This window comes from Hydra vulgaris, chromosome 03 (genome assembly GCF_038396675.1).
Source record: "Hydra vulgaris chromosome 03, alternate assembly HydraT2T_AEP".
In the NCBI taxonomy this organism is placed as follows: Eukaryota; Metazoa; Cnidaria; class Hydrozoa; order Anthoathecata; family Hydridae; genus Hydra; species Hydra vulgaris.
In genome coordinates, this window is record NC_088922.1 from 44,981,678 (window position 1) to 45,008,031 (window position 26,354).

The 26,354-nt window shown below is 29.2% G+C and overlaps 1 protein-coding gene across 1 annotated transcript; it reads right to left on the minus strand.

Moving 5' to 3' along the window:
• Window positions 1-962: 962 nt before the first annotated feature.
• On the minus strand, window positions 963-26,136 carry LOC100200271 (zinc finger protein 287). The gene is made up of 3 exons (XM_065793368.1): window positions 25,845-26,136; window positions 2,363-2,405; window positions 963-2,289 (listed from the first exon to the last, which is right to left on the minus strand). The coding sequence occupies exons 1-3, from the start codon at window positions 26,077-26,079 to the stop codon at window positions 1,131-1,133; spliced, it is 1,437 nt and encodes a 478-aa protein (XP_065649440.1). The 5' UTR covers window positions 26,080-26,136; the 3' UTR covers window positions 963-1,130.
• Between the last annotated feature and the right edge of the window lie 218 nt (window positions 26,137-26,354).

Sequence of the window (26,354 nt, forward strand, 5' to 3'; positions counted from 1 at the left end):
TAAAAATATATATATATAGTTTTATATATTATATATACTCTTATATATATATATATATATATATATATATATATATATATACTCTTACTTTTACTTACTTACTTTTACTATATATATATATATATATATACTCTTACTTTTACTCAATCTATTTATGATATTATGTATTGATATATATATATATATATATATAGTGATATATATATATATATATATATATATATATATATATATATATATATATATATATACTCTTACTTTTACTTACTTACTTTTACTATATATATATATATATATATATACTCTTACTTTTACTCAATCTATTTATGATATTATGTATTAAACGATATTTTACTTTATTTATTATATATCTTTTGTAAATATTCATTTAATTTTTCTTTTATGTTATATATTCTTGAAGCAACTTGGTAAAAATTATAAATTGTAACACGGTGCTTGGCGATAAGGCAAATTATGCCTTCTTCTTGCTCCGGCCATTAACTTAATTGTAAATTTATGGAAACTGTCAAATTTGTTAAACGGCAAAATAAAATAAAATAATTAAAAAAAAAAAAAAATTATCAATATTCAAGCGCATATTTTTTCTCGTAAACATCTTCGCATTTAATAATTCAAAGTTTTTAAACACCAAGTTGACATTGTTGCGTGCAAAATTTGCGTTAATAGAATTTTTATCCGATTTGTGAAGCTCTTCACCTGCTTTGGATAAAAGACCCCCTCCATAAAAAACTAGTAAAATGGTGTGATCACTGTATGCGTGATCATCTTAATCATGCTGTTTTATTATACTATTATTTAAAAATTATTTCCTGATTTTAAAACTGTTAGGCTTATCTTTAGTCGGACCTCGCCTAAAAGGTTTATCTAAAACATTTTAAAACAGCAATATTTTAGAGAGAAAATATTAATTTAAGGGACTAACAAACTAATAAGTTAAAACGTTTTATTTTGAATATTTAATCATTAATCTAGTTTTCCTATTTATATATAACTTTTAAATAAGTAAAAATATTTTTATCTGATTTATTCTATTTCCGCGCTTTTAATGCTAGCAATTTCTTTTTCAAAAAATTTGAATTTTTGAACTTCAAAATTTTGTTACAAAGTTGTCAAGAGTCTCGGTTTACGTGAATATTTTGAAAATGGCGCTTCAAATTGGACTTTTGTGAAAAGCATTTAGAACACACTTTACATCTGTAAGGCTTTGCACCAGAGTGTGTTGTTTGATGTTTAGAACAGGTGGCTCTGTCAGTAAAAGTTCTTTTGCATGTTTGACATTGATGAGGTTTTTCGTTTGTATGGATTCGAATGTGAACGGTAATGGATGACTTGTGTGCAAATGTTTTCCCGCAGTATTCACATACAAACGGACGCTCTTTAGCATGAACCGCACGAACGTGGTTTCTACGAGTACCAGATTGACGGAAGCATATATCGCAATGAGGGCATTTAAATGGTTTAGCGCCTGTGTGTATGCGTTCGTGTGTATCAAGAGTATATTGTCGCGCAAAACATTGCCCACAAACTGTACATTTGTACTTTTCTTTGCTCGGAGAAAACAATTGCTTTTTTTTTCTTCCTCGTTGTGAGACATGCAATAACATTTCAGCAGCTTCTTCTAGGTGTTTTATATTAGATTCTGTTCTAGCTTCATATTTGTTTAAATGTTCTTCATTGCTAGAGTTTCGCCAATAGCTAGGCAACGGGGTTTTGTGGTTGTAATTGTTTTTTTTATTAGTACTATTAACATTTTGATTATATCTGTCTTTTTGTGACGGAATAACATATGGGTGGAAATATATTGGCATGGCATACTGTTGTTCTGTGTTATTTGAACTTTGAAAATTGTGGTGCAAGTTAGTTAACTCGTCATAACTTGATAAAATTACTGGTGGTAACAAGTTTTCACCAAGCAACGGGTTTATTCTTCCCCACCAACTTTGGTGGTTTAACTCTTTCCAAAAAACTGACGGGTTTTCCTTAAGATCATTTTCGTTGAGATAAGATTCAATTTGTGAAGCATTCATTGTTTTTCTTGAAAACATGCTACCAGGGAGGTAAGGTGCATTATGGTCAGAATTTTTTTCACCTGAACCATTTGATGGAGATTCAAAATTATTCCCAACTTCAGTTACATCTTCGGTAAGTGTCGGAAAAATAATTTCAGAAAACCTCAAGTCGCTTAATGTCGCAGTTGAGGAGAAAAGATCAAGTAAGTTTAAGAGAACTGTTTCACATTCGCTAAGAGGTGCTAATGGTTCCTCTGGTCTAAAAAAAAATAAGCCAAAATACTTTACGGAAAAAAACATATGGAATAGTATAGGTTTATCAAAAATCTCACCTTTCTTCATAAGTTTTCGTTGATTCAATTACTGACACTGGTTCTGAAAAAAAGAATTTCACTTTACACAAATAGCAACGTGCTTTAACAAACCGTGCTTTAAAACTTATTTAAAAAAAGACTTATAAGAAAATTTAAAGGTTATTATGAAACAAATATACTGCTGTAGATTTTTAGAAAGTTTCAAATCTTAGACAAAAAAAATCTTAAACAAGATTTGAATAAAAATGAATTTGGTACAATTCAAAGCTAGTTTTGTCTACTTTTTTTATATAGTTTATTTCGTCATTATATAAACATTTTACATGTATATAATATTTATAAATATAAATATTTATAAATACAAATCACGCTTGTATTTAATTATACGTAATACATTTATAAATAATATAAATATGTTTAAAATCATGACAGGAGCAAGTTGGATACTTCTGTCTTATTATTAAATCCCCTTTTCATACGCAATTATATAGTGAGTTTTCACGTGACATAAATTTTTTGTTTTAACAATGGATTGAAAAAACAAAAACAAAACAACACGTTACGATTATTACGTCATAATTATTAACAAAAACTTATTTGTTATGATTATTAACTACTAGTATCATAATAAAATAATTATTTGTATTCATTATGGTGCCGAATATAGGATTATTTTTAGTTACATTATTATTATTAATTTAATCTTCAAAATTTTGAAAATATGTGAGCCTTAGTTAATCAAATAAATATTGTTTGACTTTTGTTTAAAATTCTATAATCGCGCCTCTCGGGATAAAATGGTTAAAATATATCATGTCTATCATGAACATGTCATGATAGACATGTTCGGTATGATAGACATATTCGGGATAAAATGGTTCAAATATATCAAATCTATCATGAACATGTCATGTCATGCCAATACAAATACAAAAGTCAGCTTTTGTACTTGTATTGGCATGACCAATAAGTGACATTACCAATGTCACTTATTGGTCTAGAGCCGGCGTCAAACCGGCGTCAACTTCTTGGTTCAGCCAGAACTCTAACCACTGTGCAACGGCTGCATTTATAAAATTCATAATAGGAACTGATATAAATCATAATCTAATTATCATAATCAACTCGAAGATATGTTTTATGTTCATCATATAATGTGGAATCACCAAAAGTGAAAACCCCTTGAGAGTTTATTTTTTTGAGCATTTATTAGTATTTTATAAATTTAATTTCATATACAAAAAGTAAATAACAAAATTGACTGAAAAAAACATTCATTATTTTTGGGTAAAGATGCACCTGTATACAATACCAAAACCACCAAAATACTAAAAGACCTAAAGATCTACACAATTATAACAAAATCTTTTTTGCATACTTGTTCTTGTAAGGTTGTTCTGTGATAGTAGTGAAACAGTTTTTTTATATAAATTTTTAATGATATTGGACCTAAACTGGGGTAAAAAAATTCGACCAAATTTTGTGACTTTGTTAATCTATTCTGGGACTGGATTTAATTTTATAAAAAATCTGTCTCACTCAAGTCACAGAAGGCATTAAAACGCATTCATACTAAAAATTCTATTTTTACATCTTAAATAGTTTTTAGATATGTTGGTCGGTGTCTCTTTCTAAAATGCTTTTATAAAAAATTCAAAATAATATAAATAAATATGCAGATTTGAATAAAATAAATGAGATAAATCATAAAATACACAAGTTTTATATGAGTTTCCTACTTTTTCAATGGTTTTGTCATCTACTCGAATTACTCGTCTGCATTTCCTAGCTCGTTCTTTATTTTTATATCTGGCTGAGATAGACCGGGTCCAACTAAGTTTTATAATAACTGTTGTTGGGAGTAAATCAGAATAATAATAAAAAAGAATAATCGTTTATGATTTATTTGTCTGCATCCTTCTAACAAATACTTTTCAGGTCTCAAATTCATTTTTTTTAAATCAACACACTAGATCGCAAACCAATTTTAAAATGGACAGCTGCATCGAAAGTGTCAAACAGAAGCTATGTAAGCTAGACATAATGGCAATTTTAGTATACGTTCTCATAATGTCATGTTAAATAATTTATTTTTATTTTGGGTAAGACCATAAAGACATCTTTTTAAAAAAACATCATTTTTAAAGAAGCAACATGATAAAACGTAGTTCTTACAGCAGATTTTCTAGCGTTTAAATTATCGTTATTTTGACAAATTACAATGCCGTATTAACTTTGGATACAATCAATAGTTGCATCAGCCAACTTTCCACGACCAGCTAGTAACCGGCGAAACCTTTTCATTATTTTTTAGGTTACGAAATGGAGTTTTAACTCAATTTTGGATATGCCCAACACATTCAAGTTTTTTTATTTGAACACCCTCATGCTTCACCTTCTGATTTCTATGGTGATTGCTATCTCAATCACCATAGAAATCAGAAAATAATAGACTTTGTTTTTCAATAGACCTACTCCACATTCTGCGCGCTCCATACCACCAGGTAGTTTTTGATAATTAAAAGTGGCTTTTAACGAGCCATTTTTCATAGGCAAATAGGTTTTCTTTCTGTAGGTGTTTTTTAATAAAACGGGCTTTACATACTTTGTTCATTGCTTTAACATCTAATACTTTGCCTGATTCCATTGAAACAACAGAAGCAATTCTGTTGTTTCAATGGAATCAATGTTTAAAAAGTAGCCACGCCACTGCCAAGTGACATCACATGATACCGCAACATCAATTACATTGAGCGAATGGTCATTAATGGAGTTTAGAACAAAACGATCGTTTTTTAAATCTTTTTTTTCTTGAGCGGCATCCTTGATTGTGTCTTCAGCAACAGACTTTATTATAATAAAGTCTGTAGCTGAAGACACAATCAAGCTACATATTTTATTTTAAGTGTTAGCAGCCATTGTGTGCAAAATTCTGCGTTTAATTATACAACCGACTCCAAGCAATCTGATAGCTATGCTATAAAGAGAAAATTAGTCAGCTCTGACGTTTATTATAGAAAAACATCAGCAAGATTATTTTATCGAATAATTTAAAGCAACATAGTTTTGTTAAAAAATAAGTTCAATCAGATCAATTATCAACAAATGAGTTGAAAGGACTGAAAGAGATTCGCGCTGAGACTGTAGACGCAATGTAACTGAAAAGTAGATTGCGCTGTCCAACTAAACTATACCGGTAAAACTTTTCGGACTTGTGAAGCACTATCAACAAAAGTTGAATGTGAAAACTTTGAAACGCCCTTTATAACATAGAAATTGATTTTCAAAGTATTTTGGTAGCAAGTCATTTTGCAATTGAAATATAAATTATTAAGTTTTGGAAGAGGTTTAATTCATAAAAATTAGTAGTTCTTATTTTCGTGTATAGTGGTTTGGCGTGGACATATCTGTTAACATTGCATACTATTCAATACTTTAACATATCTGAAATTAACTGAAATCTATTATAGGCAAAAAAGATCTTATGAAATTTTTGTTGATATCCTATTGTAGAAAATATTTTTGAAAATAAACAAAAAACTGGGGGGTTTGCGGTCAATAATTTGCAATAACTCTGTAGAAACTATACATTTAACATTTATAAAATATTTATATATGTTAAACTCTGTAGAAACTATACATTTAACAATGTATAGTTTCTACAGAGTTTAACATATAAGAAACTTTACTAAGAACTTAATTACAGGGTTTAATTACAGCAGTTTTTTAAAACGCATTTTTATTTGATATAAAAATAAATATACCTAAGTTAAGTTTGAAGTTTGCTTAATGTCTAAAAGTCGTTTTTCATAAACTTCATGAGAAAGCTGCCGCAATCCCTACGACTATCCCTAACGATTAAACGCTCAGTTTTTCTGAAGTACTAATGGTCGCTAGTGATGAAGTAACCCAACAATTAGAGGTTTGTTATTATCAGCTTGATAATCTTAGAAAGGATCGTGTCACTTGTTATTGCTTCAACTCTTCTTTTATAAAAAATTATGACTTATAAAAATTCTTCAGATATTTTAAGGTATTTGTTGGTGTTAAAGAAAAGCTTCAGGATCATGCGTATTTGCCCGCATGCATTTTAATGGTATAGTTTTTATTGAACTAAATATTTTAATTTTTTTGTATTTAAATTTTTCTAACCAATACAAAAACAAAAAGTTAAAGTAGGACATTAGAACCTTTGATTTTAAGTTATAAAGTATTTAGAAAAAGCTTTATATTATATAGTGTTACGTTTTTTAATTTTTGCTACTTTGTATTTACTGTATATATTAAGAGGCTAGGTGATAAGACTTTGTATGTGCTGTAAGGGGCTAGGTGATAAGACTTTGTATGTACTGTAAGGGGCTAGGTGATAAGACTTTGTATGTACTGTAAGGGGCTAGGTGATAAGACTTTGTATGTACTGTAAGGGGCTAGGTGATAAGACTTTGTATGTACTGTAAGGGGCTAGGTGATAAGACTTTGTATGTACTGTAAGGGGCTAGGTGATAAAACTTTGTATGTACTGTAAGGGGCTAGGTGATAAGACTTTGTATGTACTGTAAGGGGCTAGGTGATAAGACTTTGTATGTACTGTAAGGGGCTAGGTGATAAGACTTTGTATGTACTGTAAGGGGCTAGGTGATAAGACTTTGTATGTACTGTAAGGGGCTTGGTGATAAGACTTTGTATGTACTGTAAGGAGCTAGGTGATAAGACTTTGTATGTACTGTAAGGGGCTTGGTGATAAGACTTTGTATGTACTGTAAGGGGCTAGGTGATAAGACTTTGTATGTACTGTAAGGGGCTTGGTGATAAGACTTTGTATGTACCGTAAGGGGCTTGGTGATAAGACTTTGTATGTACTGTAAGGGGCTTGGTGATAAGACAATTTATGTCTTCTTCTTACCACTGCACTGTATTTATATTTTTTTACGACTTAAATTTATAGGGCAAAAAAAAAAAAATCCCTGACAGTTTATTTTTAAATTTTAATGTTCAAAGTTTTGACAAATAAATACGACTCAAATAAATATACAAAATGTTGTATACATTAAAGGCAACTTGTTTGCTTTACAAACATCTTGAGTTTGAAGATCAAGTGAATATTGTAAAGAAAGTTTTTATATATATAATATACAAATACTTTTATACTATATATAAGAAAAAAGTATACAATACTATGTTAAAACTAACTTTAGTGTGACTTTTTAATGGTGAAGGTTGTTTGTACGATACTAGATGTTGTTTGAAATTTGCCGACTTACCCTACTAAATCAGGGATAATACCAAACCTGTTTTGGTACCGCAAGAGCGGTGTGGACGCCTAAAATATTTATCATTTCTTTTTGCTCTTCTTATTTCAAAAATATTTATCTATTCACAACCGTTGGCATGAGTTTTGAAAAGTGAGTTTGATGGCCGCCGAACATTGACTTTGTGTCTTGAGACTGCTAAACTGCCTAAGATCATGGCACATCTCACATTTTAACAATCTAATACCTGTGTTCTTTTAAAATTTGAGGGGATTACGATTATTTTTTGAGAAAGACGTGACTTTAATGAAGTATTGTACGATCGAAGAAAAGTTCACCCAGGTCCGTCGCTAAAGTTATTTCTTACCCCGTTACAACTTGTAGTTCAAACAACATTCCTTGTAACTTTTTTTTAAACTATGCAACTTGCTGTGCGTATATAATATTACAAAGAAACGTTTATTTAAAAAAAAAGTGATTTCTAAAAGCAGACAGTGGCTCAAAGGTGACAGAGAATGACTAAAAAAATATCACTATCTTTTCATAGGTGTGGGCAAATAAAACAAGATTGTTAAAATTATTATGTGTAACCCCGTTGTATTATGAAAGATAAGTTTTTATAAATATTTAAATATTAGAAAAATTTTTTTTAGCGATTTTTATTTAAATATACCGGCAATTTCCGTTGATTAACTTGACTAATAAAAGACAAACAAGTAAAAATATAATAAGATATGCAAGTTAATGTTTATTCAGTACTTACTCTTGCCTAAGATTTTCAATTTTTATTACAAATTTATTATTAATACAAATTTATTATTATTGAAAAATGGTAACTTTACCATATTTAAATTTTTTGCTTTTAAAAAGTGTTTCGTAGTTTAGGTCCGAGGTAATGACTAGAGGAAAGTCCGATAGCCCCGAACACTTAAGAAAAAACTAGATTGTACATATGTAATAACAGAAAACAAAGTGTCGAAAGACCTTTTTAAAAGTATAAACATTTATCTATCAAATTAGAATCAAAAAAATAATTTTATGTACCTTAATAATATACAAAGCATAAAAGAAAAAATGTTAGAAAATAGGCATGTTTCAAAATTGGAGGGAAGCACAAAATTGGAGGGCAGCCCCGGACACATAGTTTAACCATGATGTTACCTATTTTTTACTAGTGTGACACAAATATAATGTACAATTATTTAGAATTGGACTGTTCTCAACACATTCGAAAAAAAATTGCCTTTAAAAATTGCCTCTGATATATAACGAATGGGAATGAAAATGTCATTATAGAAAACTTCCGCATTTACTTTTACGGCGAACAGACGTGTTTTTTTTTGATCGAAGAAATTTTTTTATTTTTTTTTAATAATACAAATATAATACAAGTATAAAATTCAAGTTGCTATCAATTATTAAATATGGCAGTAACCATTAGCGAAATTCGAACAATGTTTAAGGAAATGTTTGCGGAGTACAAAAAAGATATAGTATAATAAAACAACAAAAATAAAATATTCTTAAACTCATCAGTACAAACGCAAAAATAACGAGCGACCGACAACAAAAAGCTGAAACAAACATTAATGACAGCGTGGAAAAAAATTTAATGATTGGAAAAGGATGTATTTGATATAAAGGAAAGTTTGAACTTTCACGTCGAACTCATCGAAAAAAAGGTCAAAAATAATATTGAGTCTATTGAAAAAAAAAATTTTGTAAAACCGAAGCACATAAAAACGATGAGTTTATTGGTTTTAAAAAAAAACTTAGAGAAATTGAGGATCGGTCACGAAAAAATAACCTTAGGATTGATAGCATCAAAGAAAATGAAAATGAAACGTGGTCTGAAAGTGAAATAAAAGTGATTAAACTTTTTGAGGAGACTCTAGGGGTGGAAAATGTGAGAATCGAACGAGCGCATCGCAGTGGACGCCGAGATGCAAAAACACCACGCACAATTACTATTAAACTGTTAGACTACAAAGATAAGGTAGAAATTTTAAAAAATTCTTCTAAATTAAAGGGTGAAAATATCTACATAAACAAAGATTTTTGCTTCGAAACGAACTTAATAAGAAAAGATCTTAGAGAAAAAATGAAAATTGAGCGGCAACTGGGAAAATTTGCATTCATATCATATGATAAGCTGCTTGTACGCGAGTGGGTGTCTAAGAAAACGAAAGAAATCCCGAATCCGTGTCAGTAAGGGTTAGGGTTTATTACTTTTCTTTTAACTATTGCTAACTATTTTATTAACTATTTTGCGTTTATTTATATATGCTTTACTTTAAAATGGAGGAAAATTTTATAATTAAATTTTAAGATGAAAATGTCGCACTCAGTGACGTGAATGACTCTAATAACTTCAATCAAAAAATATCTGAAAGCCAATACTATACAGTTATTGAATCTTCTCAAAATCTTCAAAAAAATAAAAATAGTTTTTCAATTTTAAACATTCGAAGTTTAAATTTGTTGGTGGGGGCGTATGTATTTTTGTTCCCAACTCAATTAGTTTTAATTTACGTCACGATTTCTGTGTAAATGAAATAGATTGTGAGCCATTATGCATTGAATTAATAAATAAAACCACAAAAAAAAAAACAATTATAAATGCCTTATATAGACCTCCATCTACTAGCTTAAAAAAATTTAAAACTCATCTTAAAACATTCTTAACAAATATAAATAAAACTCGAAGTCATGCCTATTTAGTTAGGGATTTTAACATTGACCTAATAAACCATGCTTCCAATAATAATGTTAACAATTTTATAAATAATTTAATTCCAACAATAAACAAGCCAACGAGAGTGACTAACAACTCTTCTACACTTCTTTATAATATAATAACTAATAACCATCTTAATAACCGTCTTTACACAGGCATAACCAAAACTGACTTATTGGATCATTTCCCAACATTCCTAGTTACTAACAATATATTATTTAACAGTATTCCTTCTCAATCCATTATATTTAGGCGACAGATCAATGAAAACTCGGTAAAAAAAATTTCAAAATCTTTTAAGAGACAATGTTGATTGGAATCTGGTATTGCAGTCACATGACGTTAACAACGCATATGATCTATTTTTAAATCGATTCTGCAAGCAATATGATCAAGCATTTCCTGAAAACAGTTATTGTAAAAACCAAAACTGTTTTAACTCCATGGATGTCTGACGGGTTACTAAAATCTTCAAAAAGAAAACAAAAGTTATATGATAAGTACTTGTAAAAAAACTTTTAAAACGAAATGACATAAAAATTATAAAAATATATTTGAAAAAACAAAAAGGAACTCAAAAAAGCTTTATTATGTAAAGCTATTAAGTAAAGCCACCGGAAACACTAAAAAACATGGAGTGTAATTAAAGAAATAATCGGAAAAAATAATTATGCGAGAAACATTCTGCCAAAAAAAAAAACAATTGATAAAAATACAATTTATGATAAATCGATTATTGCTGAAAAACTAAACAGCTTCTTTACTAATGCTGGTCCGAATTTGGCATTAAAAATTTCTATGAATTCAACACCATTTGAATCTTATTTAAAAAATTGCGGTAAAGTTACGGATGAACCTAATTTAAAACTAATTGAATTGCAAACCGCCTTTTTTTTACCTTAAAACTAACAAAAGTGCTAGATTTGATAAAATTAACGTTAATGTCGTAAAATCAGTATATAATATAATAGAACCCTCGTTATTTCACATATTTAATCTTTCATTTAAAACAGGTATTGTCCCTGAAAAGCTAAAAATTGCACGCATCACGCCGATATGAAAGTCTGGAAATGACTCAAATATCTCTTATTATAGGCCTATATCTATTTAACCTTGTTTTTCAAAATTACTTGAGAGAATAGTGTACAGTAGGCTTTTTAATCACTTACCAGAAAACGACATGTTGTATTCAAAACAATTTGGTTTCAAAAAAAAAAGAGTTCAACGGAACATGCAGTGGTTGAACTAGCCAATCAAATATCAAGTGCATTCAGTAGTAACTACTTTACCTTAGGAGTTTTCATTGATCTGTCAAAAGCTTTCGATACCGTTAATCATAATATAATAATAAAAAAAACTTGAACACTATGGAGTAAAAAATAATAATTTTCTTTGGTTCAAAAGTTATTTGACCAATAGAAAACAATTTACAGCGTATGAACAAAAACAAACATTCCCGACAAACGTTCCCCAGGGCTCTATTTTAAGACCACTGTTGTTCCTAGTGTACATTAATGATTTAAATTTAGCAACAGACCTATTAAATTGTACTCTTTTTGCAGATGACTTTAATCTTTTTTATTCCCACAAAGATATTAATAGACTATTTGAAACAACAAACGAACAATTATTGAAAGTTAATGAGTGGTTTAAAAGTAATGGACTTTCTCTAAATGTGGATAAAACAAAATTTATTTTGTTCCACAAAGTGAATAAATCAAAAAATATTTCCATCAAATAACCTTATCTAATAATCAATAACACTAACATTAAAAGAGAAAACTCAGTAAACTTTCTAGGCGTAATCTTAGATGAACATTTACGTTGGAGTTTACATATAAAAAGTATTGAAAATAAAGTATCCTAAAATTTAGCAATGATATATAGGACTAAACCATTTTTAAAAAATAGTTTTTTAAAAAGTTAATATTTCTCTTTTATTCATTGTTATTTAATTTATTGCAATTTTGCATGAGCAAGTACAAACCATACAAAATTAAAAAAATTGTACTGTAAACAAAAGCACGCGTACAGAATAATTTTTGGAACTGATAGAACTGTATCTTGTGAGCCTCTTTTGCGTATACTTAGAGCATTAAGTATATATAAAATCAACTTACACCAAGTTTTAATGTTCAAATATAGGATTATCTCCTAAAATATTTCAATCCTATTTTGACAAAATAGTTCATAAATATCCAACAAAATTTTTAAATAACAACTTTGTTGTCCCAAAATATAATTCAAAACTAACTTCATATTCAGTTCTTTATCGTGGGCCTTACTTGTGGAAAATGTTTCCCAAAATTGTAAATACACATAAAGCTAGTATAGAGCAATTTAAAAATGAATCAAATATCTATAGTTTGTTAATTATAGATATTTAAATATTACGGTTTTTGTAAATACTTGAGAATGGGGCTGGGTGATAAGGCTAAATAAGTCTTCTTCTTGCCCCGCCAATATTTATTTTTATTTATATGCTTCGAAACTGTATATATTATAAAAAAAATATATATATATATATGAACACTAGCTTTTTACAAATGAAAATAAACACTTTAAAAACACTTTTTTTAAGGGGGAAAACCTCTCAAAAAATAAGTAAAAAAATTTTTTTTTTCCAGACAATTTCAAAATTAATTTATATAGAAATCAAACGGTGAAAACCTTATTCAAAACAGCTTTTTTTTATATTAATTAATGACATTTTTGTACAACCACCTAAATTCAAAATTACCTAGCAACGCCCCTAGTTACAGAAAAACTGTCAATAAAGCACATCTAGTCTAGCTTTTTTTCTGATTTTTTTGCAGCTTAGTTAGAAATGCTTTCCACTATCTCTAAAGCCATATTTTAAAACCACATATTTGACACATTGAAGAAAAATATGTAAATATTGGTGTAAATAATGTTAATAGTAATGATGTAAATATAGTAGACTCTGTAAATATTGAAAATGAAAGTTTTTGAAAGTGAATGTATTTGAAAGTGAATGTATTTGAAAGTGAATGTATTTGATAGTGTATCAAAAAAAAAAAAGTGAAGCAATTAATGGTACCAAGTGGAAACTCAAAACGTGTCAGTGGCTACAGGTTTATTGATTTAGAAATTCTTGCTTCCAATTTTGATAAACTTGGGTGTACAGAATGTTTGCGACCATCACAGTTGTCGTTAAGCAAAAATAAAAAGTCTTACAAGGGATATGCATCAAATTTATCTTTAAATTGTGTTTGTGGTTTCAAATTAGACTTTGACACATCAAAAAATGTAGCAGGGTTTGATATTAATAAAAGATTAGTGTATGCCATGAAAACAATTGGTCAAGGCCAAGCTGGTCTACATCGGTTTACCACTCTTATAAATATCCCAAAAAGATTATGCAATAAAAGCTATAATGTTATTGTTCAAAAATTGACAACTGTAGCACAAACTGTTGTAATTGAAACTATGAATGAAACTGTACAAGAACTCAGAGAAGACAAATCTCCTAATGAGATTGCAGATACTGGAGTTTCTGTTGACGGAACATGGCGAAAAAGGGGATATAGTTCACACAATTGGGTGACCGCAGCATTATCAATTAAAAATAGGAAGGTTTTAGATGTTGAAGCATTATCTAGAAAATATAAAACATGTGACAAAAATCAAGATGTTGTTAATTCAAAGCAGCAGCAAACAGCAGCAGAAAAAAAACCACACATTTGCAATAAAAACTGAGGGATCAGCCGTTAGAATGGAAACAGTTGGAGTAATAAAAATATTTAACCGCTTTTTGCAGTTTAAATATTTTTCAATATATTCAAATTTAATTTACGGTACACAGAATACTTAGGTGATGGAGATAGCAAAAGCTACACTACTGTCAGAAGTACATACAAAGGTATTGAAGTAATTAAACTGGATTGTATCGGACACTTTCAAAAGCGCATTGAATGTCGTTGAAGACGATTTAAAAAACAAGTCAAGGGCTTAAGTGCTAAAGGTGGTTTAACAATTGATCGACTGCAAAGTTATTTTGGTAATTTGCATTAGGCAAAATTTTGGCAACCTTGAAGGTATGAGATCTTCAGCCTTGGCAAGTTTATTTCATGTAGCATCTTCAAACAAAAATAATTGGCATTACTCGCATTGTCCCACAGGTAAAGACAGTTGATGTAAATACAATCATTATAAAGCAAATGGAACTAATGAGTATAAACCGGGACCAGGTTTTCCTATTGAAATTGTACTTAAGTTAAAGCCCATTTATGTAGAACCAGATGCCAACTTAAATCATTTGCTTAATGGAAGAACACATAACCAAAATGAAAGTTTTAATGCAATGATATGATCCACAATACCTAGGTCAAAGTATGTTTTGCTTACGCAATTGAAATTTGGACTCTATGATGCTATTTGTGCCTTTAATATAGGATTAAAGTCTAGTATCGTTATATTTGAAAGACTTAATACGATACCAGGGCAGCATACCATTTCTGGATTTAATTACTTGAACCAGAGAAGAGTTAGGATGTCGGAGTATAAAAATCAAAACACCATCAAGAAACAAAGAAAGATTTTAAGAAGCCGCAAGCATAAAAAGTCTGACAAAAAAAAAGAAACAAGGGAATATGTAAGGGGCTGGTTTTAATCATTAAAAAATAATATCAATATGCTTTTTTTATACTATATTTTTTTGTATTTTTGTTATTTTATAATATTTTTCATCACAATTTTAACTTTTTTTAATCTCTTGGCAGAAGTATCTTGAGAACCGCTTGACCAATTTTAATGAAATTTTCAGGGAGTATTCTTCTCATAAAGATGTATGCAATGAACAGAAAACTTTTTAAAAACGTTTTTTAACTAAACTACTAAACTAAAAAAAAAAGGTCCTTTGACTAACATTTAATTGATCTACCGATCCGAATTTGCCTAATTAATTTCCTAGGAGGGTTAGACACCCCTACACTTGCCCCTCGGAACGGCCCTGTTTGTACATATTGTTTAAACTGGTGCTTAACTTTGAACCTAGGTATTTCAATTTTTTTTTTAATTCTAATGGAGGAGGATGGAGGATTTAAAATTCGCAATTAAACTTATCCTACGCAACCTATTTGTATTCCATTAGTTGATTCTTAGAGAATACTTTTCGTTCAAACTTTTTTTTTTTTTTTTTTTTGAATCAAGCCATTATTGAACTTACACACAAAAATTAAGTGTTTGTATGATATTGATTGACGTATATAAGGGAGACGGAGATGCATTGATCGCCAGGGCAGTATGATCTTTTAGTTTATACTAGTACAACTTTACATTATTATGAGTGAGGTTCCATATTAATTAGCCATTATATTACCCTTAATTGAATCAGTAGTTTTGAAAAGGCATTAGTCACATTTTTCATTTAAATGACTTTATAATGCTATTGTGGTCTCTATGGCAATGTTTATTTTTATGCTTTGAAAATTTTGCTAGTCCAATACACTACACGCTCATTTGAATTATTTTTGAAGATATTTTTTGATAAAAACACTCTAGTTCACTTTCTCAAAAGTTACGGTTTGCGGACTTATGTCTTTTTAAAAACCATTGATTATTTATTGAAACACTATTTTTCGTTGTTAAAAGTGATTTTTTTATAATAGTAAACTAATTCAAATAAATAATTAGATTTCTGTATAAACCTACAACCTATTTATAGTGAACTTATATACATGTTTTAACGTTTACTTGAAAGCTTCACTGTTATTTGAACGAAGGTTGTACCAATAGCGTATTTAGTTTAGTCGCATGATGGTTGTGCGTATGTTATAACATGTATAGAAGATATTGGCATCAATATGTATTAATTTATTGATAATATATGATTATAAAAAATTGCTGCTTTTGAGAAGAAATTAGTTCATATAAACAAAAGCTTTCTCACCATCTAATCATCTAATATATAAACAGGGTTGCATTGAGGCTGGTACTGAGCCAATCAATGCCGGAATTTTTAAAAAAAAGGTTAATGTATACTAGTGTTCGCGGAAACCATCGCGTCCGCGGAACAATTTGTATGTGCCCGCCACTTTTTGACAGTGAAAATTTTTTTCATAAATACTAGTTAAAAATATTTCATATTTTTATTTATTTGGTAAAGTTTTAATATTTTTGAGTGCCAAGGTTTATTAAATAGGTTCATATGTTTGCGATATGGTATGTATGAGTGGTTCCTTTGCTGATAGTACTTGTCGAAACTTGTTTAGCTGCAAAAATAGGTGGTGTTCACCACCCTACCAATATTTTAGAATGTGAGGCTAGAGTGCATAAAAGTTGGGAACCCCTGATATATACCATCATAAATTACAGATTGTGCTGGTCCAAATAAAGTTTTGTCAGGAATCTGAAATGACTGTAGCACATGTTGAAACAACTATTTTAAACAAAGAGCCCGCAAGAATTGCTCCATTAATCTCACCTGAAGTTTTGATTCCTTACCAAAGAGCATCTGTTTGAAAAAGTATTGTTTTAAGTATATATATATATATATATATATATATATATATATATATATATATATATATATATATATATATATATATATATATATATATATATATATATATATATACAGTATTGGACAAAACATTTGCAACCAACATCGAACAATGCTAAAAAGTGTTCCTAATTTTACATGTCTTAAAAACGAAACGAACTATACTACCACAGCAAACAGTTCAGGAGTCTGGAGTCATAGCATGCCATGACATGAGCAATCAGCTGACAGGTGATAGCACACTGGCAGAACTTCGTTGACAAGTGCTATTTTGCAGCGGACAAAACAAGTGCAACTTTTTTGGTTTGTTTCATTTTCTTAAGTCTGGTCCGTGTCAACGTCACGGAAGTTTTTTAATAATTAAAGGAAGTATCTAGAAGTTTCCAGAAGCATGCAGAAGCTTCCAGAAGTTTCCAGAAGAAACATCTGGAAGCATCCAGTAGCATCCAGAAATATCCAGAAACATTCAGAAGCATCCAGACGCATCCAGAAGCTTCCAGAAGCATCGAAAAGAAGCATCAAGAATGTTCCAGAACAAGTTCACACAGGTTCATTTTACTATATAAGAGACATGTAAATCGATATGTAATTCAGTCAGTATATGGAAGTCAATCAGTCAGTATTATCAAGACAGTTTATCGAAGTGTTTTATCGAAGAACATCAATACAAGAAGTGAAATACAACAAGTGTTTCATTACATCAATACAGTCATCATCCAACCAAGACGTTGTGTTTTGAAATATTTAATACATTAAAACATATTTAATATGTTTTGAGCATTATTTTATATATTTAATATGTTTTGAAATATTTAATACATTAAAACATATTTAATATGTTTTGAGCATTATTTTATATATTTAATATGTTTTGAAATATTTAATACATTAAAACATATTTAATATGTTTTGAAAATCGTTTTTCTCATTCTAATATTTTGTTTAAAAACGTTAAAGCACTTAACGTTTACGAACTCAATGTCTATAATATTTTATGTTTTATGTTTCGTTGTAAAAGTGATCAACCATTGTTCATTTTTAAAGATCTTTTTACCCATAAAGCTATAAACAAATATACTTTACGAAATAATAATTTAATAATTGAACCCTTTTATCAAACATAGTTTAATCAATTTTGCATAAACTATCGAGCACCGTATTTATGGAACAAAATTGTTGTTCCAAATTTTGATTTGTCAATTTCGTTTTCTGTTTTTAAAACTAAATTAAAAAACTTTATTCTTTCTACTGACAATATATATAAATATTTTTGAAATGTAAAATTATTTTCTGTTTTTGTTTATTCTACATTGTTAATAATTATTAAATCAATTGTATTTTTATTATATTATATATACACGTTTGATATATTTTACATGGTTCTGACGACAAGATCTTTTGGATCTTCTTTCAGATACCAAGTTTATGTATTGTTATATTGTTATATTACGATTAATAATTGTAAACTGAAAAAAAAAAAAAAAAAAAATTGTTGTATCATCACAAGGTAAATGTAACACGGTAAGCCTCGAGAAGCATGATTTTTTATTTTTATTATTTTTATAACTTCAAGTGCAAAAATGGCTCCCGACAGTCTTGGATTGGAACTAAGAAAGAAAATTATTGGCGATTACGTAAGTGGAATGTAACAAAAAAGTATTTGTGATAAATATTGCGTCAAAAAATGGACTATGTTCCAAATATCGTTCTACGGGGAAGTTGGCAGCAGATAACAAAGGTGGAAGACCGCGTTCCACCACTTCTAGAGAGAATTCTATGATCGTCAGATCCGTCAAGAAGGATCCCTGGATATCATCAGTCAAGATACAAAAGCAATTAGAGCTGCCTGTATTGGACCGAACAATCAGACGACGTGCTGTTGAAGCCGGATTGTTTTCTCGACGCCCTGCAAAGAAACCGCTGATTTCACTAAAAAACCAGAAGAAAAGACTCCTGTTTGCTACATCTCATATTGACTGGAATGTGCAGAAATGGCGAACTGTCCTGTTCAGTGATAAATCCAAGTTCAACATCATTGGGGGCGATGGCATTTGCCGTGTACGTCGACCGGCCGGAAAACGCCTCAATTTACGTTACTGCCATAAGACCGTGAAGCATGGTGGAGGCAATTTAATGGTCTGGGGGTGTTTTTCTGCTAACGGTCTAGGTCCAATACATCGAAACGATGGAATAATGGACCGTTTCATGTATAAAAATATCGTGAAAGATGTTATGTTACCTCATGCTGAATGGAACATGCCAATAAAATGGGTTTTTCAGCAAGACAACGATCCGAAACACACTGCAAAAGTCGTCAAGCAGTGGTTTCAAGACAACCACCTATCGGTGATGGATTGGCCGCCTCAATCTCCGGATCTCAACCCTATCGAGAACCTGTGGGAGATCGTCAACCGCAGAATTAATCGTGAAGGTGTTTGTAATAAGGATTAACTGTTTGAACAAAACCAAACGGCCAGGGCAGCAATTCTACAAAGTTTCATTGATCACCTGATTGAATCTATGCCTCGAAGATTCAAGGCTGTGATCGACAACAATGGATTTGCCACGAAATTTTGATAGCGAAATACAGCTTGGTCAACATTTTGTCGAGTTGCACTTGTTTTGTCCAGAAGGAAATCAACTTTTTTTAATACTTTTGATTAATTTATTAATTTTCGTGTACAAATAATGAACTTTGTGATGAACAAAACTTGAAGAACTTTGTCTCTAAACAGTTACATAGTTATATCTCTAAATTGAAAAAATGCAGCACTTTTATATAAAGAAACTAAATTAGCATTATTTGGTTGCACTTGTTTTGTCCGATACTGTATATATATATATATATATATATATATATATATATATATATATATATATATATACATATATATATATACATATATATATATATATATATATATACATATATATATATATACATATATATATATACATATATATATATATATATATATATATATATATATATATATATATATATATATATATATATATATATATATATATATATATATTGGTAGCATATATGTAGGTAATTTTCATATATAGGGGAAACTGGTGCAAAATGGGGTACTAGGGAAAATGGCTGCTTTGCAAATAGACTTTATTCTAAGTGTGGAAACAACTAAGTAGTGATTGATTTTGAATTATCATGTGAAAAAATGCCGGTATCATTTGCATTAGTTTAAAAACATAGCAAAATTTGTCTTGACTAAGTAAGTATGACTTAAAATGAACTTTGGTGTAATTTAACCGTGTCATATAATATGATGCAGAATTTTATTGTTTAACAGGATATGCTAAAGCTCACATAGCATTTAAACAATATAGAACTGAGTATTATTGAAAATTTGAATTTTGAAATATGTGCATTTTTTTTAGATGCAGCACTGTTTTTAGCAATATACCACTAATGGGACATAATGGGGCATGAAATATGGGGCATAATGGGGTATTCCCCATTATGGGAATTTTTTTATATTTATTAATAAGATAATTGTAAGAATTTATTCTAGAAAACTTTTTATTTTGTTATATTTTATGGTGTTTTTGTACTTTTTGGAAAAAAGATTCTAGACAAATAATAATTGTTTTTCAAGATAATATGAGAAATTATAAACGAACATCAAATTGACAAACACGGAATGAAAGGGCCATGCAACAAGCAGTTCTCTTCGTGAAAAACAATGATCAAGGATATAATAAGCTACCAAAGTTATAGTGTACCACAAGCTACCTTTAAAATAAGAGTAATAAATTTTCTAAACAATTCTGATATTAAAAAAGCGTGGGAAAAGAGTAAGTTCAAATGATTAATTGTTTATTTACAGTATAGATACAATATATAAAAAAAATCATTGATATTATTACTCTTTAACAACTTATATGTATTATATTCCAACACAAAATTATTGAATGTGTAAAATATGTCATAAATCTTTTCTTATTAAGTTTGAAGTGATTAAACCTTTGCGTTTCAGCTCTTGGTGCTTTCAAAACAGTATTCACTCAAGAGGAAGAAAATGAACTTGTTATGCACATTCAGCAAATAGAAAAGATGCTTTATTGACTCAGTTCATTTGAGCTCAGAAAGTTAACGTATGAGCTGGCATTTAAAAACAATAAGAAACACCTTGACTTTGGCGTTACTATTTATGTCCGGTATAAAGGTTACACGGAGAGACATTCCAAACAATTGCAACTTTGTAAACCGGAGGCTACATCAACCTCCGGTTTACAAAGTTGCAAGTGTTTGTGATAGGTACTTGCCGCCAATAATAATCTTTCCTAGTAAACGAATGAAGCCAGAACTAATGGATAAGGCACCACAAGGTGCTTGAGCTCAATGTCATTCAAGCGGGTGGATACAAAAAAATTGTTTATTGTTTGATTGAGAAAATTTATTTAATGTTCAAGGACCAAAATAAGCTCTTTAATTCTACTTATTTTAGATGGACAAAATCTCTCACTTACTTAATCAATTCAATACTTATGTATTGAATTGATTAACATTGCGAGAGAGAATGGTGTAGTTCTTCTGTGTTTGCCTTCATATTACTTCTTCTCGCACATCGAATGCAGCCATTGGATTCAACTTTTATGAAGCCGCTTAGCACTTTATATGAACACAATATCAGAAAATGGTCAAGAACAAATCCAGGGCGTGTGATCACTCAATTTCAAATAGCTGCACTTTCTGGCTCAGCTTACCTGGAAGCTGATACAATGACAAATGTGACATTTTTTAAAGCAGATTTTCCGGCAGCAGAAAATACTAATTTTATTGTTACTAATACTGAAACTAATATAATATTGAAACTAATAAAATATTATACTAATAAAATATTAATTTTATTAAAACAAACCCTGTTGCTGATACATCTGTGGCTGATACATGTGACAGAAGCATAGAGATGGCTGTTACTAGCCATCTCTATGCTTCTGTCAGCCATCACTCTGTAAGTATCATTCACCCAATGGTACCTACAACCAAATAGCTGCTTTTAGCAGCATATGTTGTTGTTACATTGCATACTCCATTTTGCCCCTAGTATGGGGCAAAATTTTTCAAAGATTTTTAAATGTTAAATAATTTTTTTTATTTAATGATATTGACTTTTTCTTTTGTCAGATAGTAGTTGTATTTTGTCAATTTTAAAAAAAAAAAATCTATTTTTGGAGAAATCTATTTTTGTCAATTTAAAAAAAAATCTATTTTTGGAGAAATAATGAACCGTAAAAAACCTTTTACCGATGGAGATTATATAAAGACTTGTTCTTTAAATATCATCTTTAAACGTTATTAACACTAAGTATTTTTTTGGTTGCTACAGAAAATATGAAAGATTCCTTAGTTACATGTTACTGTTTAGTTACTATTTTACAGATTTCAAAAAAAAAAAAATTTCAGAAAGAAAAAAATTACATTTACATTTTTGACAAATCTACCTACTTTAAATACCAACGAAATAAATTTCAACCTTTTTCTAAAGCTCATTTCAAATTTCAAATAATACATTTGGAATTGAAACGATGTTTGATCTTTAAAATTTACAACTTTAAAAATAGAAATAGAAAACTTGAATAGAAAAAAAAGAAAAGTTTCCAGTAAATCATAAATTTATAGAACATTCAAATTTTTTAGGTAGAATATTCAAGCTGTATTTGAAATATGAAATAATCTTTATGAGACTAACCAACTTATGCTGGTGCATATAACCAACTTATGCTGGTGGCATTTAGTTGGCAGTTTTCACTCTTGTAAAAATCTCACTAATGTTTTTGTTCATTTTTTATTTAAACTATGTGCTTTAATAATCCACTTATTCATTTGCTTTGCAATATGTAAAAACTATTAGTAAAAACTATAATTATATGTAAAAACTATAACTAAAAGTAAAATCTAAAATAATAATTTTTATGATTTTTAGGATTTTTTTCTTGCAATTTTTTGAAGAGCAAAGTTTTTGTTTTATCATTTAGAGAGAAATAGTCTTAAACATTTACATTTCATCATTTGAAATTCATTTCAGAATAAAAGATTGATGTCACTGTTTGAAAGGAAAAGATTTGCGTTGGCAGGTAAAGGTAATAATGAAAACATTATTACCTTTAGCTTTGCTGATGCATTCATCAATTATTCTATAACTCATAAATTAAGAACAGGAATGTACTAAAAAGTTACCCTTTTTTTGGGTTCCTTATTAATTAAATTTAGTTTTCTTTCAGCAGAAAAACTTCACGCTCATATACATACAAATGAAAGCATTATGTTTCACATGGTTTTTTTTATAGAAGCAGCACAATGTCCTCCATACTTATATTTTTGTGTGTTAAGCATACCTGTAAAGTGTTTCAGTAAAGAAAGTTTTGACTATTCAAATAAATATAATTAGATTTTTCATTTAAAATTTTAAACTTAAATTTAAATTTAATTTAAAACTTAAGTTATAATAATTTAATGTAAAACTTAAGGTTAAATATGAGCTACAAGATTTTTAAAATATTTGGAATACTGTAAGTAAAGTAGTAATAAAGATTTCAATGGTGAAATTTACAATTTTTATCAGGTTATAGTCCCATCAGGTGAGAAAACATTGGATTTGGTGCGATAAATGCCTTAAATAGTACATAACATAATAGATGTGTTGACCATAACACAATTTCAAAAAAGTGTCTGTGTTTTGCGTTGAAACAAATAACAAACCAAATATTTATGCATTTTTCTTTACGTCAAAAATTACAAAAATTGGGATACGAAACGTTCGACAGTTTTGGAACCACTTCCCCCTCCCTCCGTTCTTAATTTGCGCATTGATTTTATTTTAACAATTATGTTGATAATAATTTGTGACAGTCAATAAAAGTTAAAAGCGTAGTAACTTTTTTAGTGTCTCCTTTGATGTCCGAAAATCTCAAAGTGACCGTCCATACCGGATGTAAATTGGTAATAACCTTTTAAATGGGCGCTTCAAGAAGCGCCACAACTAGGCGCTTAGTTGCAAAACTGAACCTATAATTTGGTCTAATACGGAGTTTTGGCTCCGGCTTATGCAAATAAATTTATATCAGGTGAATTTATTGATCTCAGTAAGGTTTGATACTGTCAATCATAGAAAATTAGAATGCACTAAATTAGAAAACTATGGTATTAAAAGTCTAAACATTGCGTGGTTTAAAAGCTATTTGCCAAATAGAAAATAATAAATTTCTTACTAATAATTAATAAATATATATTGGGACCACTCCTATTTCTTATTTATATAAATGATTTAAACAAAGCTTGCACTGAACTAAATACAATTTTATTTGCAGGTGACACACCTTTGTTATATGTACATAATAATAAAAATATTCTGTTCAAGTCAGTAAAAAAAGAGCTATTAAATTGTACTAAATGGTTCAATGCAAATAAATTATCACTTAATGTAGCCAAAACAAAATAAACTTTTTTCCATCGTTTTAACAATCGAGATGAAATTTTTCAGTGTACATCTCGACAAAAATGTGAAGTTGAGAGATTACATGCATCACATAATACAATTATTTATAATTAAATTACAAAAATAATTACATTACACATACATAAGACCTTAAAAATAAAATTTCAAAGAACATTGGCCGACATTGAAGAGCAAAATTGCTTTTTGGGGTGGGGACAGGGGCGGGTTTTAGGTGAAGGGGTGGGGAGGGAGGGTAGGCGCCCCCTCCCCCACCAGGGACTTTTTACCAGAAATATTCTTTTGTAAATTAACTATTATACAGAATTGGACTATTATAGTGACCAATGAAATTGACTATTATACGTAATTATACATATATGAACTTGATTATTACACTAAAGTACAAAAAATTAAAAAAAGAAAGTTACTTATAAACGAAAATATGCGGACTTTTTTTTTTTAATTAATTTAGACCTTTTAAGCCCTCTCCTTAGGGAGTGACAAAACCCGCCTTTGGGTGGGGATGTTGAAATATTTTTGTATCACATTTGCGTCTCCTAATAATAAAAAAAAAAGGTCCTTATTTCTAAGATTTTTTAACACCTTCAGATTCTGGTGGGGTTAGGGGAATGCATACCTCCTGGATCCGTCACTGCATTGAGTTAAAAACTATTTATAAATGATGTAGCGCTTAGTTTTTCCTGATGTTTGGATGGATTGCCACTGATAAATTTACCCAATGTTTCGAGAACTTAGTAGACTTAATTTTTATCTTAGGAGATGCAAACATGATACAAAATACAAAAATATTTTAACATCCCTCTCACCAAAAATTCCTGGATCCGTCAATGCTCCATAATATTGTTGATCGCGGTAGTAATAAACCGGTAAATTACCTGATAATTACAATAAGTTATCTTTCACCAATTTTACCAATTTAAACCGCTCAAACTTTAATTAAGAACATTGATTTTTATTTATGAAGTCTTTATTTTTTTCGAAATTCCAATTTAAAGTTTTGAAATATCCGTTTCGGCAAATATTACTAATAAAAAAGAATGTTATTTTAAAAGAGTAAAAAAATTAAAGGCTAAAAAAATCAGCAATTTGCTATATTGTTAAATAAATTATTTGTAAAAAAATGAATAAAAAGGAGGGGAAGTTATAAAACCGAATAAAGCAAATTTACTTCATAAAGTTTAGTTTAATTAAAGTGATAGTTGGTATCTAACATATTCGACACGATTAAAGCGAATAAACAATTTGATTAAATCTAACAATTTACTTTAAAAATCAAAAAATCGATTGAGCATGGCTTTTTTTTTATAAAAACAAGCCCTATGAGGTTAATTTCATAATAAATGAAAACTAACGAAAAAACTTGCAAGTTTTGAAAACTAAACTCCCATAACTAAAATTAATGGTTACTAAATTTATAAGGAGTTATGAGTTACGGAGAAATTTTCCGTATATCAAGTAATTAAGTTTAAAAAGAAGTTCTATTCATTCATAAAAGATGATTTACCTCCGATTAGCCTTTTTGGTTGTTTATCTGGCGTAAGTGTTTTGTAGACAAAAGTTTCGTTAATTTTTTCTTTATAACTGTCATCATAAATTTGGAAATTTTGATAATTATCAGATGTTGTCTCGGTAATAATTTGCTTTTTATTAAATTCAGAAGATTTTCTATTCTGACTGTGGTTTGATAATGCTGAATATTGTTCAGATTTTTTATTATTATATTCTTCATTTTTATACATGATAAAGAACTTTATTTTCCTCGTTAGCCGTTTCGTTTACATAACGACAGGTTTTTTATTCGATTTGAAATTCGAATAAGAAAGGAACTTTTTATTCGAACTGTTCATTTTATTTAATCGTTTGTTATTCTATTATAAGAAATTTGGCGAGAATCGTCTTCAGCAATAATTAATCAGGAATCAAAAATATTAAAACAGTTAATAATCAATATATAAAAAAAAAAAATTTTTAAGGTCTAAAATAAAAACTAGCAATCAGAAAGAAATAATCGAAT

Excerpts from the sequence above, each read along its gene's own strand:
- LOC100200271 (XM_065793368.1), bottom strand. The coding sequence starts at position 26,079 with ATGTATAAAAATGAAGAATATAATAATAAAAAATCTGAACAATATTCA. Across the intron at positions 2,406-25,844 it reads ACCAAAAAGGCTAATCGGAG|AACCAGTGTCAGTAATTGAA; the intron begins GTAAATCATCTT and ends TCTTTTTTTCAG. Across the intron at positions 2,290-2,362 it reads ACGAAAACTTATGAAGAAAG|ACCAGAGGAACCATTAGCAC; the intron begins GTGAGATTTTTG and ends ATTTTTTTTTAG.